Below are 13,860 nucleotides of genomic sequence, written 5' to 3' on the forward strand. Positions count from 1 at the left end.
CCCCATAATCAAAATTCATGAACAGAGCCACCACCCTACTCAAGGCTGCCAGTTTCTAACCACCTCCCGATTTAACTACCAATGGCTCAAGTCAGATATAAAATGGGTTCTCCAGTTTCTTTAACTGTTCCTGTACCAGACCTGCTTTTCTCATAGACCTCAGAGATAAATGAAGGACCATTTGGTTCAGTTCTCAGATGAATCACAGAAGACAGGCTGAGAAAAACCCTGAAGCCCAGATTGTCCCTGAAGCCCGAGATTGTCCTTGAAGCCACAAGCAAGGGGTCCATGTTCAGATCCAGGCTCGGGCCACACAAGGGAGGATACACTCAAAGGACACATGTTTCCCACACTCCATTTGTATGTGTCCCTCCAAGGTGGACCCTCTCATGCACAGGCTTTCTTGGGGGCAGGGCCTTGGCAACAGCCCCGCAGAACTCTGGTCCTTCATTCTCTGCCACTGTCTCGATGGCCCTTCCCAGTTTGCTCATACATGTGTGATCATTTGATTACTCCTGGCCCCTCTGCTAGATTGCTGGGTCTATTTGTCTTCTTTGCTGTGTGCCAGCACCCAGCACACAGTAGGCACTTCATAAATATCTGTTAACAAATGCATTTGTTTAAAAAGTGCAGAGCCTGTACTGTCCTGAAATTGCTCAAAGCTATAGCTGCATAAATGCATAGGTATTTCTTTTAAGGAGCTCTTTGTAATCAGAAATAACACAGAGGATCAATTAGATAAACCCTGAAGTAGAATATTATGCAGCATTTTAAAAGAATGAGGTAGCTCTCTATATATTGACAGGCGCAAAGAAATCACCAAGAGTTACTGTTGAGGGAAAGAGATAGTCAAAGAATAGAAGATAATAATAAAGAAAAAAATTGTATAAATATAATCAAGTGGTTTTATCAGAAAGAGAAAGAAACAACAAACTCTTAACAGTAAATTTCTCAAAGATGCAGGACTACAGAAGGCATTCAGTTGCTAGATATTATATCCCAGCCCTGTGTGAATTCTTTACACCATATGTTATAAAGCTCATCACATTTAGTGGTTCAGATCACAGCTTGCTGTGTGACCAGTAGCAAGTTACTTGACCTCTCTGAGTCTTCATAAAACTCACATAAAACAGCAACTGCGTCTTGTTCTGATGTGAGATATAATACATGGCACAATGCCTGGTACAAGGTCGGTATTCCATAAATAGTAGCTATTATTATTGCTATCATGATGTATTATTTCTACAACCAAATACTATACATATATATGTAGTTTGTCTTTTAAAAGTCACCTGGTGATAACTGCAAGAGAAAAGAACCCAAGTTTTGACAAAGCCCTCTATCTAGCTTTAGATTCTCACTTTAACCAAGGAAATGCACTTACAGCCCCATAGTCTCTCATGCCCCAGTGGGAATAAACAGCTTCCCTAAAAACCATCTTCCTAACAGTTTTTCAAAGAAGGCCCCACATTTCTCACTTTAACACTGGAACCAGGGCGTGGCTGAAAAGCTGCTGTCATCTCCTGTGAGATTTCCCCCGAGATAATCTAATAAAGCAAATTGCCCCATCCTCCCAAGCTGAGGGCGGATGTGCTCTGAGGAGCTTAGCAAAGAGGCACAAGGCAGGTCGCAGGTCTCCCTCAGTGCTTCCTTCCCCAGGGAAGCCTGTCGGAGACCCAGCTGCTGCAGCTCAGAGGGCCAAGACACATTGGCTGGGCTTGACCCCCAGTGTTTCTGAAGGCCCCAGGGCTTACCTGCACGGTCAGGTAGAGCTTGTGTGGGCTCCCGGGGCCAGCCCAGTCCACGCTGAGGGCTCGGCACTGAGCTAGGGCCGGGCGGGCTGCACTTCGGGTGCCAGAGTCCTCGTCACCGCCGGCCGGGGTGTCTTTTCCACGCCCTGTCCCAGGACAGAGGAGACAGGTGAGACGTTTGACATTGGCTGGAGGTTGCTGGCCAGGGACCACTGGCCAGGGCTGCGGCTGAGCTCCACTTTCACACACTCCGGGCCGGCCCGGGCACTGCCAGGAGGGACTCACACGCCCTCACATGCCTGCCCTACATAGAGGGAAGGCCTGGCACTGGGCAGCGGCTGGGCTCTCTCCTAACCAAAAGCTGCCCGCCCCCCGCCCCATCCTCTGCAGGAGGTCGCCCAAGACCCTGTGGGGGGTGGGAGGGTTTCCTCCCTCAACAGTGGCCTTAGGGCTGCCCCTGAGCACCCTCCACAGACAGCAGCAGAAGGAAGCCAACACCACCCTGGCTGCACTAATCTTCACAGGAGGTGCACCCTGGGGCCGCAGCTTCATTATCAAGGCTGCCTCTAGGTGGCAATTTCTCCCCTGCCTTCATAAAGACCAACCTCACACTGGGTGGCCTGGTCCCTGAGGCCTCCAAAAGCACATTCAGGACCAGTTAAAGCACATCCTCTCGAGGAAGTACAGCCTCCCTCCCTGGATGAGGGGAGAGAGCCAACTGTGGCATTGACACCCCATCCACTGCCCCCCTTCCACCTCCCACCACAGCCTGTGGGGTAGGACAGGGGTGGAGGGGGGCTCGCCTCACATGGCAAGCTGCAGAGCCATCACCCTGGGGTGAAATCATATCCTAAATGCCAGCACTGGGTGAAGGGCTTCCCAGGCCTTAATGCCCTCCTTGATCCTCAGTTGCCTTGTCAATACAATGGGCATAAGGAACAACCTCACAGTCCTGGGTGAAGGCTAAATGGGGTGACACACGTAAAGTGCTCACACAGAAAGTGGCCACAGATGCAGGCTGTCAGCTCCTCAAAACAACTTTGAGAGGTGGGAAGTGGAGGCCCCAAAGGGTTAATAAGGCGCCCAGGGTCACATGGAGCCGGTATTCCCAACCCATGTGCTAACCCACCCTCTGTTTGCCTGCCTGGCTCAAGATAGATAAGAGGCCAGTGGGGGTAGAGGGGCCCAGAAGCAACCATACTGGCTAAGACCACCCAGCAGCAGGCACTATGTTTACAGCATTTCATACACAGTATTTCACAGAATCTTTGTTTTACATTTTAAAAGTGCATAAAAGTCTGTCTGGTCATATAATTTTCATAATACTCATTTAATAGACCAATATGCTCACACATAAGACTGTAAGGAGCTGTATAAAATATTTACTGACAAGCTTATAGGTAATTTTTATTTTCTTTTTTATACTTTTCTCTGTTCTTGTTTTCTTGTGGGTTTTTTTGTTTGTTTGTTTTGCTTTGTTTTTTAGTGTTCCAAGAGAAGAGGTTTTTGGTTTTTTACAATTGTTGTTTTCTTTTTTTTTAAACCAGAATAGCAATACTATTCATTCATATTACATTACATTTGTAATCCTTTGGACAACCTTGTGGGGTATAGACCATGTTCAGTCCCTCCCAGACAACTGGGGTTACCTGACCCAAAAGCCCAAGCTTTTCCCTAAGGCTTCCAGGGTCATCCCCAGCCTTGTTATCTCCTGCAGAGAGACTTTAGAGGGCAAAATTCTGGCTGCCACAACACAACCGAGGTGGGAGAGAGGGAACTGGAGTTTGAGGTGTACCCTCTCTGGGCCTCAGTTTCCCCTTCTGTACAATAAGGGGCTTGGACCTGATGGCTTGGAGGGACTCTGATAGCTCAGACAGGCTGGTAATCTAAACCCCTCTCCTGGTAGATCAGGAGCAGTCAGACAGCAAACCCCCAAGGGGATCTTCCCTGAAGATCCCTTTCTCCCCAAGCACTTCCAGGATGATCTGCCCAAGCCAAGGTCAGCAGTCATGGGGCAGCTCCCCGGTCTGATGATCCAGCCCCCACCCGGACTCAGAGGAGCTGCCCACTTCTTGATGTTGGAGGCACCAGGGGACATGACCCAGAAAGGAGAGCTGGTGTTGACAGCTCCCCCAGGGGGACAGCAGGGGCCTAGACTCCCTCACTGCCCACCTTCTGTCCGGCCTCCCTGGGTGGCACCTAAAAGGAGCGCGTGGCGCCCACTCCCTGCCAGGTCATGCTCTGAAGCAGCCTCAGTCCACTCCTTACACTACCCGCGCTGCGCGGGCGAGTCGTGGCGGAATCAAGTGTCAGCGCTGCTCAGGGCGCCCGGCAGCACTTCACCTACCTTGTTTACCAGCCGCGGGCAGAAACCGGAGCGAGACCACGAGCACTCCGCCGAGGACCTGCGGATCACAGAGCCACAGCGACCTGGCCGGGTCAGGGAGCGCGTGGCTGTCCGCTGCGTTCCCCCCTGCTCCACAGACTGCGTTAACGTTTAACTCGGCGTCCCTGGCTTCTCTTTACAGACGGGCGCGGGGCAGGAGTGCCCAGAGAAATTGACGCCCTGACTCCACGCCCGGCTCACGGCTGCCGGTACCCTGTAATTACCTGACAGCTCTGACTGAGCCTAGGAACTTGATAGAAACCCCGGTCTCATCGCTGGTATCTGGAGGAAGGAAGGGAAATAAAGAGGCATTTTAAAAATGCGGACTCACCAGTTCTCAACCTCCCCGGGCCGGTGTGTGGGAAAGGGCGGGCGGCCGGGCCAGCTGGGGCGGGGCGAGCCATCCTCAGCTCCGGCTCCCCGGCCCGGCCCACTCGCCACAGGCCGCGCAGCGAGGGCGTGGCTCCCAGGTTCCAAGTCCTGCGAGAGGGGACCATGGCCCGGCAGGGCTCAGCAGCCTCCTCTGGACGCCGGGCAGCCTGCGAAGAGAGCAAGAAAGATGAGATTGAAGCCGGCACCCCTCAGCAGATCGGAGCCGGCCATCTGGAAGGGTCCGAGAAACTGGGTCATCTGTTACCCAGAGACCCAACTCCAGTGTCCCCTAAGCACCCCCTGGACTCACTGGATGAAACAGGGCCTATCACCGTTTCAGGGTGATTATTAAGGAGAAGGGAGGCTCAGAAGTGGCAAGGAGCCCATCAGGTGTATCTGTAGCACATGTGGAGACCCCACATCTCAACTCCTCCACTCTGAGCCTGGCAGCATGAAGACAGGTCACAGCCTTACATGGAGGAAGCACCAGTCAACAGCATCTCCATGAATCTATTCAGAAGGGGCCCTGACTGGGGCCAGTGACAAGTCAGTTATATATATATATATATATATATATAATTTTTTTCCCTCTTAAAATCAGCTCATTCATGTATTCCAGTAGCCCTCACTCCGCACCTACAACTGGCAGACAACAGGCTAGCAGTTGAGATACAAAAATTCATTCATTCTTCATTTGATAATTATTTATCCAATACCTGCTCTGTGCCAGGTACCTGCCAGGGTTCCTCTTTGATCAGGAAAGACATAGCCTCAAAGCTCCCTATCAGGAGGCGGGTAAACACTTCAACAGACCTTCATAATCAGAACAAGATGCAGGGAAGAACCAGATGTTATGGGAGAACAGGGGTGGGGGTGGGGAACACTGGTCCAGGTAGAAAGCCCCATTGGGCCCTTATGAACTGAGCAAATGAACAGAACAGACTTCAATTACTGTCCAAGTTTTTACTGAGCACCTATTGTGTGCAAAACAGCTTTGAGATCATTTAAGGTGACACCAAGCTATAGTCCTAGACTTGGACAATAAGTGACACCATTTTCAGAAGAAGCCACGTCAGCTCAGAGAACCAATGTGCAGTTTGCTTTTGGTTTTAAATGTAGTTGGAGGCACCCAAAGAATTCCTAATGGCGCTACCTGGGCAGTACACTACTTTCCCCATCCCTCAGTGCACTGACCAGTTTCTACCAGGCAGTAAAGATATTTATTTGAATGGTATCTACCTCCCCTGACCCTCTATATCTCCCTAGGGCAGAGCTCATAGCACCCTGCCTGGAATAGCAGCTACATCCACACCAAACAGCTGGCGATGGATTCTTGGGTGAATGCCCCAAAATGAATGCACACAACAGTTCAGACTGAAGCTTGGAAAAGAGCAGGGCTGGAGATGGAGAAGCAGAGCTGGGAGGCTGATGGGGGTCACTATGCCACAGATAACAATGCGATCGCCAAAGGTGGTGCAGGACAAGAGGCAACCAGGGAGGACAGAGCTCACTCCAGGTGGGAAGAAAAGCTGGAGAAGGAAGATCAGAGGTGGCAGAAACACTAGACAGGTACAGAGTCCTCAGAGGTGATGAGAGTGAGTGGGAAGGAGAGGATAGTCAGTTCCCAGGGAACCATGCCACAGAGAGATCAAACTGGAAGAAAGCACCTGGGGGATTCTTAAGGGAAAAGGTCAATGGAGCAGGGCAGTGGGCAGACCTGGTGAGGCCCAAGGGACGGGCTGGGGCTAGAGGAAGCTGCCACTTCCTTCTCTTTGGGGAGGGATGGGAAGGAGAGGATGTGGTATTTACAATAGGAGAGATTTGAGCATACCAGGTCACAGAGGGGCAGGAATGATTGAAGCATCAAAAGGCAAAAGAAGTAAGAGTGCAAGGATGGGTGGCCCCAAGATCTGGTGACGGATGTTCCCAGAGCTGAGCCCTGGAAGGATGCCAGGGTCCTGGCTAGGGAGTCCTGGTCTCTGCCTTCTGTGACTGAGGAAGAAAACTTGAAGGAGGAGGCTCCTGGGTACAATCTCTCTGGGAGGAGGACAGGGCTGTGGGCCAAATGTTGGGGTGGAAGCTAAGCCAATATGTGGGCAGTGCCACTGAGGAAATGGAGATGGACCAGTGTGGAGTGGATGACCTGGGAGGAACAGGCAGATGTCCCCTTCTCCAGGCTGCTCAGCACAGAGCTGGACACACAAGCAACCCTGAGGACCAGCTGAGGGCTCCACCTGCATGCCGAGCCACTGGGAAGGTGAGATGGAGGTTGATTCCACAGTTGAGGGAGAAGAATTTTAAGGAGATAGCTAAGTCTGAGGGGCAGGAGGGGACAGGAGGACACAATATTTCTGTGACTTTCAGGAAGGGAAGTTGGAAGGCAGTCAGAAAGATATCAGGAAGAAAGAGGAAGGATGTGTGCAAGATCCTGAAGAGGAAAAAGCAGCTGAATTTAGCAGCTGGAGGGGTGTGAAGGTCAAAAGAACCAAGGACTTTCAAGTAGTCCAAGGCTGGAGACTCAAAATCCTTGTTCGTGGGGCAGGGGGCTGGGGAACAGAGTGGTCATGACCAAAAACTGGCTAAGAACCCAGCTGTGCCACTCACTAGATGTGTGACCCTGGGAGAATTACTTTGTCTCTGTGCCTCAGTATCTCCATCTGTGAAATGGGGAGAACTCTACCTTACAGGGTTGGCGTAAAGTTTACACAATACATGTATACAGTGTTCAGAACAATACTGGCATATACAAAGAATGCCCAAATTTTATTTTTCATTGACCTCCCTCCAGTGATGGGTGAATGCAGAGGAGCTGGCTGTGGGAGAGGGGCATCTGCCTCTCCAGGTTTAGGCCAGGGTGGTAGAGCTGCAGCCCCCCCCCCTCAGACCAGGGATATTGCAGTGATTGGGAGACAGACCTGACAACTGCCCAGAGACTGCTGCCCGGGAGGCTCAGTCTCCCTGGGAGAGCAGGCAGAAGGTCAGCAAGGTTGGCAGGGGCTGGGACCTCCCTTGCACACAAGTCACAAGTCCTGGGTTTTGCAGGTCAACCCCGTTTCAAAGCCTCTGCTCCTTGCTGCCCATAAGGATAGCAGAACTCATCACTTTTAAGTCCCTTAAGTCCAGTCACTGCAAATACAGGGCTCCATTCTGAGACTGCATTCCTTGCAAATGACTCTCTGGCCAAGGAAATGGCTACTTTTATCAAGGGCATGGGGGACAGCCTGGGCCAGGATAGGTGCCTCAGGCAGACAGAAACCCAGGGAAGGGGAAAGGCCAGGGGTGGCGATGATTCCTAACCTTGAGACAGATGTGTTGGGGGGTGGGGTGGCAGCAAATGGTACTTCAGAATTTAAACGCAGCTTCCTCTTTAAAATCTGCCAGGACGAGGCCCTCCAATGCACCAGAGTTCTGCTCTAACTCACAACAGGGGTTGAAGGAGGTGGCTTCTAGCTCGCCCTCCCTGCTGGGACCCTCCCCTAACCACCCCCCCCCCCAGAGCCTGCCGCTGTCAAAGGCTCAATTAATTCCCCACTGCCCAGGAGGGGACCGGCCCAGACCCTCCTTCCTAAACTCGAGGTTGGCCTACCCGACCTCAGCCCCGGGAGGGAGAAAGCGAACTGCCCAGGGGACGTACGTGGTGGGAGGGCCCGAAACGGTAGCCTTCAGGGGAGCCCTGCGGATGCGGGGAATCTCTGCCAGGGGAGGGGGCGGCGCTGACGGGCAGGCGGTTCCCGGTAGGGTCCAGCTTTCCCGGGCCATTGAAATTGAGAAGGGGATCATGAGGCTGCTCTGATCCCAGGGGACGTGCCGCCCCTATGCCCTGCTCGGCTTGAGTTGGACCGCGCCAGGGGCAGCAGGGGGACAGGATAGCGCAGGGCTGGATCTCCCCGCGCCGGCCACGGGGATCCCGGACGTGGCACCCCAACCACGGGCTGAGCGGACCCTGAGAGCTCAGCCCGGCCCCTGCTCGCCCGGGCCCCGGACTCACCGGCCTAGCGGAGACAGGACCCTGGCGTAGCCGCAGCGCCCCGGGCTCGGCCCGGCCCGGCCCGCCGGCGGGAGGCAGCTCCACGCCTCCGCCTCCTCGGCCCGCCCCGCTCCCGCCCCTCCCGCACTCTTTCCACAGGAAATGATTAACTCGGTCCGCGGCGCGTTCCCATGGCAACCGGCTCCGACCCCGGCGGGGGGGCAGCGCGCGCTCCCGCACACACTCACACTCACACGCGGGGCCGCCCACTCCGCTCAGACCTTCCCGCTAGGTCTCTCCACGCCCCGCACACGCCCGCGCACACGTGCTCACTTATCCCTGGCGCACACGCACCGTCATTCGTGCTCACACACAGTACACATGGCTCTCACATGTTTGCACACACACTCTAGTGAGTCCACACGAAAGCATTCATGTTCTCACACACATTCCCGTGTTCATTCCTACATGCATGCTTTTGCTTTTAAACTTACACTTTCATACGCACCTTTTCAAATCCTAATACAAAACTTTCACACGCACGCAATGCACCGGTTACTACTCACACACGCTTCTCACAAGTGCTCCCTCACACGCTCTTGCGAACTCTAGTACACGTTTTCTTGATCTTCTGCATATGCCCTTACACACTAGCTAGTACACGTGCACACTTTCACATTCTCACACAATTTATACCTGCACTCACATTCTTGTATGACGCTTACTTTCCTATAAATGCTGCACACATTTCTTAGTACACACACCACTTGCACTCACACACATGTTCTCACATACTCTCTGACACGGTCTCTCAACTCCAGCCTACACTTTATTTTAAACCCCAGTACATGCTTTCACGCACGCTCTAGTTAGCACACACACTGTCACACATTAGCACACAGGTTTTCACACACATGTTCTCACTAGCTCTAGTAGGAGCACACAGGGCAGGGTGCCTCCACAGCTGGGGCACCACCTGCTGCCCCTTGCTCCCCTGACCACTCTCTCCCCCACCACGCACACACCCTTGCTCAATAAATTAACGTCTTCCCAGCAGGAAAGCTGTTCGGGATTTTTTAAGGTAAAATATCCCTTTAAGCTCCAGTGAAAACACATTCAGAATGCAGAAGCTCCCAGGGTAGCCCCAGAAGGCGCTCCTCATAGGATGCCCTAGAAGAAGCCTGGGGGAGGCCAGAGAGCCGCCAGCCAAGGAGAGAGAGCTGACCCAGAGGAGCCACTCTGTTCTTTGTCTCCCAAACAGAGGCAGCATTTTACTCCAGAGTCAGCAGCAATGTCCCCACTCCAGGGTGCGGTGCGGAAGGAGAGAGAAAAGAAACTCAGAAGCCAGCTCAGTGCAGGCTGATGTTTCCACAGATAATCTGAGGAGGGTGGGCACTGGGCCCCGTCCTGCTCAACAAGAGATGATGGCGGAGGAGCAAAGAGGGGACTGGAAGAGGGCGTGCAACTCCAGGTGGGTTCTGTCTCCCGCTGCTGCACAGGGGCTGGGCTGGTGGTAAAGAATCTCAGCCACAGACAGAGCCCAATTTCTGGGCCTCAGATTGTTCTGGATGCCAGACCAGGGTGCTTACAATTCCCCTCCTGGAAGTGGGCTCGTGTGTGTTTTATTTTCTAACTGAGATGTCAGAGTGAAGGCCCAGTAGAGGATGAATGTCACCCTCCTGGAATGGTTCCCTGGAGAGTTAGATTTCTAGCTAAGAACCTGGGATAACCGTTCCAATGGGAGAACAGGCCATAATTTGAGAGTTACCTTCTCTGAATCCCATCCCCTCCTGCCCTCCAGACAGCAGTGGTCCCAGAACTGCAAGGTTGGATAAGGGCTAAATTTCTCTAGATTCCTGACCAAGTATCTCCCTTTGTTATGTCCCTAGCATTTGATTGGGGCAGTGGGGTGGGGGTCGAGAGAAATCTATCTTTAAAGTCCTGGTGTAGAACCAGAAGCCTTTTCTTACTTGCAGCTGGTATGTTGACATTAACTGCAGGTTCCTTCTGACAAAGCCAAAGAGAGTTTTAAATTAATAATAACATTTATTGTTCTTTTTCTTTGATCGCAAAAGTAATAGATGTTCATTGTAACCATAATCCCACCCACTAGAGACAAATGCTGACGACAGTTTAATAAAGTCTTTTTCCCCCCTCTTTGCACATAATAGCTACCATTTATCCTCAGCTAACACTGTGCCAGGCACTGCGCTGAGCTCTTTAAAAAACAAGATCCTGTTAAACCCTGAACACCCTGTAAGGGGGATACCATCATATCCTTCATTTTCAGGAGGAAGTTGAAAGTTCATTCACAAACCCAGTGTGTGCTGAAGCTGAGATATGATCCCAGTGGGGCTGTGTGTGTAGCACATATAGTATTATCATACATATATATACAACATACATATCAAACATATAGTACTATCATACATATATAGGTGTAAGAATTTATTAAGTTCAAAGCACCTATGAAGGAAAGAGAAAATTGAGACATTTGAGGAAGAATTTTTCTGAATTCCAGCAAAGCTCTGACTTAAGTGCAAAACTGAATTGCTTCATGACTGTTGGAATTTAAGATTGCACAATGCCACCAGGAACTACATACCAAAGAGTTCAAAGTCACTTCTATCCCAGAAACTTCACTGATGGTTTGATATGGAGGCTGCCAACTCTCCCTGGTCACAGAAAGGTGGAAGATTTGCCAGGACCTCCGTGGTGAGGTCCTGAACCCAGGAGTGAGGACTTGGGTTTAGCCTTTGGCCTTGACCTCCTGACTACCTCCTGGAAGAGGCATAGGTGTCCCAGAGAGGGCCACGAAAATGTACTGGCCAGAACACAGCAGACCCATATCTACATCTACCCCATCCCCCAGGCAGCGGGGAGCAGCGCCATTTTTGTTCAAAGAGCTTGAAACCCCGTAACTCTCAGGCATCTACCCAAGAGGTAACCAAGGGCCCGAGAGTTCTGCACAGAGGGCAGCAAACAGGGGGCAAATAACAAGCAGACTATGTTTGCTCCGTTTCTCATAGCAACCCAGAATAAAACACCCAGAAGATGTACATGATTTTCCAGTTTTAATGACTCAGGTTGAGAGTGGATCACCTCTAGGCCTTTACAATGCTGTTCTCCCTGCCCATGAGGCCTCTCCACTCACCTCACTCCCTTCTGCCTCCACCCACCTTTACCTGGCTGGGTCTTACTTGTCCTTGAGTCCTTCAAGCCTAGAGGGTCACCCTCCTTGACCCTCCCAGGCACCACAATCCCCTGACTGCTCCCACCACCCCTGCAGCAGCCCCTACTCTGGATTGTAATGGCCCTGCCTGTCTACACCATCATCTCCTTGAGGGCAGAGCTCTTTCCTGACTTGATCACAGGGAAAGCCTCTGCCACAGACTCAGCTCCTACAGGCACGAGGTGCCTACATCCCATCAGTTTTCACATATAATTCAGAGGGGAAGAACAGGGTGCATTAAGCACACCCAAACAGACTTCCTTCCCTTGTAAATTAATGATTATGCTTATCAAAAGGAAATAAGTGAAAGGATCCTTAAGGAGCTATTTCACTGTGGTCGGTAAGGAGCACCCTACAGCTCTGAAAAGTGTGGATTGGTGCAAGATTCTGGGTAATAAACAGTGTGTTGAAGTCAGAGAATACATCTTGGACTGAGTCACATAGTAAGTGATCCTGACTCAATTAACTGCTGTTTTGAAGCCACATTTTCCAATAGCCCTGAAACAGCACATCATGGAGAGCAGAAGAGCAGCGAGGATCCCAGGAGGAGACGGGTGGGGCTCTGCTCCCAGTCCTGCGAGCATGAGTTTGACTCACCATCTGCGGCAGGACACGGACCCCCGACCTCTGAGAATATTGGAGGGCTGGCTCTTGGCTCACACCTGCCAGCTCTGAGGGAGCCACACTTCTCAGTGGACATAAAGGGGTGGAGTCTTGGGGGACCCCGGGCTGGACTGTAACTCCTGTCTCCTCTGCTACAGACCCAGCTCCCATAGGCACTAGGTGCCCGATAGATATTAGAATGAATGATACCTTTCTCTCCCCTCTCCCCTTCCTGCTCCCTCTGTGCCCTCCCCATCACTGTCCAAATGACCTTCTTTCTAAGTTGTGTTAGCAGGGAAAACAGTCCTCCCATTTCCAGAGGTCTCTGCAGGGAACCCAGGAAACCCTCTCCTCAATAAAACCACCTTGCTCTAAAATCTCTAGACAGCAACTTTCCCTTTCCTCATGGGCCAGGGAGATTGGGTGCTTCCAGGCTCCCAGGTGAGGGCAACCTGAAACCTCTTGATGACCTGAGGAAGAATTTGGCAGAGACATCCTCTCCTAGCATTCCAAGGTGGAAAGCAAACAGAGGACTTTTTTTTTCTCTCCTTATCATTTCCTGCAGTCTGAAAAATGAGAAGAATGCAAACACTGAGGAGTTATGTACTTAAGCACCAGGTAATAAAAATATTTAGGAAGGAGGGCTCTGGGAGATGAGCCCCGCCCCCGGCTCCTCTGAGTCAACCCTTCCCTCCGATCTTCCAGAAGCCTGGGCTCCCTCTCCCAAAAGCTCCCTCCCTGGCTTCTCTTCTTGTTCCTAAATCATTCCATCTCCTTGTTCTAAGCCAAGACATGTATTATTAACATCATTCCCACTTTATTTCAACTTCTCCATTTATTTTTCCCCATCTGCTGCAAATTCTAGATGGCTGTTTTATTTTTTTAACTTTAATTTTTTTTCTGCACAAATGTAATAGGAACCAAGAGAGGAAAAAGCACCAGCCCCCCTAAATCCCACCACCCTTCATTTATTGTCACTGGCCCAGATTTTCTCTGATATTTGACCTTGAACAGACATTATTTCTGTATTAAGGGGAGATAGGCTAGAGCAGTAGTTAAAACTGAGTTTGGGGGCCACGTGGTCCTGGGTTTGAACCCTGGCTCAGTCACTTCCTCCTGGGACCGTGACAATGGGGGTAGCACTAGCACCTAACTCACTGCATTGTCGTGAGAAGTAAACAAGAGCAAACACATAACACCCAGAGCCCAGCATCTGACGCACCAGCTGTCGTTACAGTGGGAGGCAGATCGTGGGTACAGCGTTCTCCTCTGCCTTTTTCTCACTTTAAATCATATAATAAGCATTCTCCAAGTTACTTTTTCCTACTAAGGCCTGCTCTTTTCTGAACTGCAGGCCCCAGACTAAGGATGACGCCCAGATCCAACTCAGCATTGGGGTCCCAGTGCCCCCTAAGGACCCCCTGGACTCACTGGATGAAACACCCAGCACCCTGTACAAATGACAGAAAAGAATAAACATTTTAAATGGCTGTATAATATTCCTCTGAACAGCCCTGCCCAATTCCAGGGGTTCAGATATGTGAATAGA

The 13,860-nt window shown here is 51.3% G+C and overlaps 1 protein-coding gene and 1 long non-coding RNA gene across 6 annotated transcripts in view; one reads left to right on the forward strand and one right to left on the reverse strand.

Annotated features, from left to right (window-relative positions):
* Window positions 1-8,607, reverse strand: part of KIFC3 (kinesin family member C3) — a 34,471-nt gene extending 25,864 nt beyond the window's left edge. For 4 of the 5 annotated variants that reach the window (XM_006214504.4, XM_031680645.2, XM_015248119.3 and 1 more), the window contains exons 1-3: window positions 8,498-8,607; window positions 4,469-4,676; window positions 1,755-1,897 (exon numbers count right to left, since the gene is read on the reverse strand). In XM_006214504.4, coding sequence (XP_006214566.2) covers window positions 1,755-1,897; window positions 4,469-4,634 — 309 coding nt within the window. In that variant the 5' untranslated portion in view covers window positions 4,635-4,676; window positions 8,498-8,607. Of the gene's footprint in view, window positions 1-1,754; window positions 1,898-4,098; window positions 4,407-4,468; window positions 4,677-8,497 lie in introns of those variants that run through there. The other variant, XM_015248120.3, reaches the window with a different exon arrangement.
* Window positions 6,641-12,651, forward strand: LOC140698134 (uncharacterized). Its single transcript, XR_012075658.1, has 3 exons — window positions 6,641-6,766; window positions 9,738-9,947; window positions 12,189-12,651. It is a non-coding gene; the product is annotated as an uncharacterized lncRNA (long non-coding RNA).
* Window positions 12,652-13,860: the final 1,209 nt, after the last annotated feature.

Source organism: Vicugna pacos, chromosome 9, assembly GCF_048564905.1.
Source record: "Vicugna pacos chromosome 9, VicPac4, whole genome shotgun sequence".
Classification (NCBI taxonomy): Eukaryota; Metazoa; Chordata; class Mammalia; order Artiodactyla; family Camelidae; genus Vicugna; species Vicugna pacos.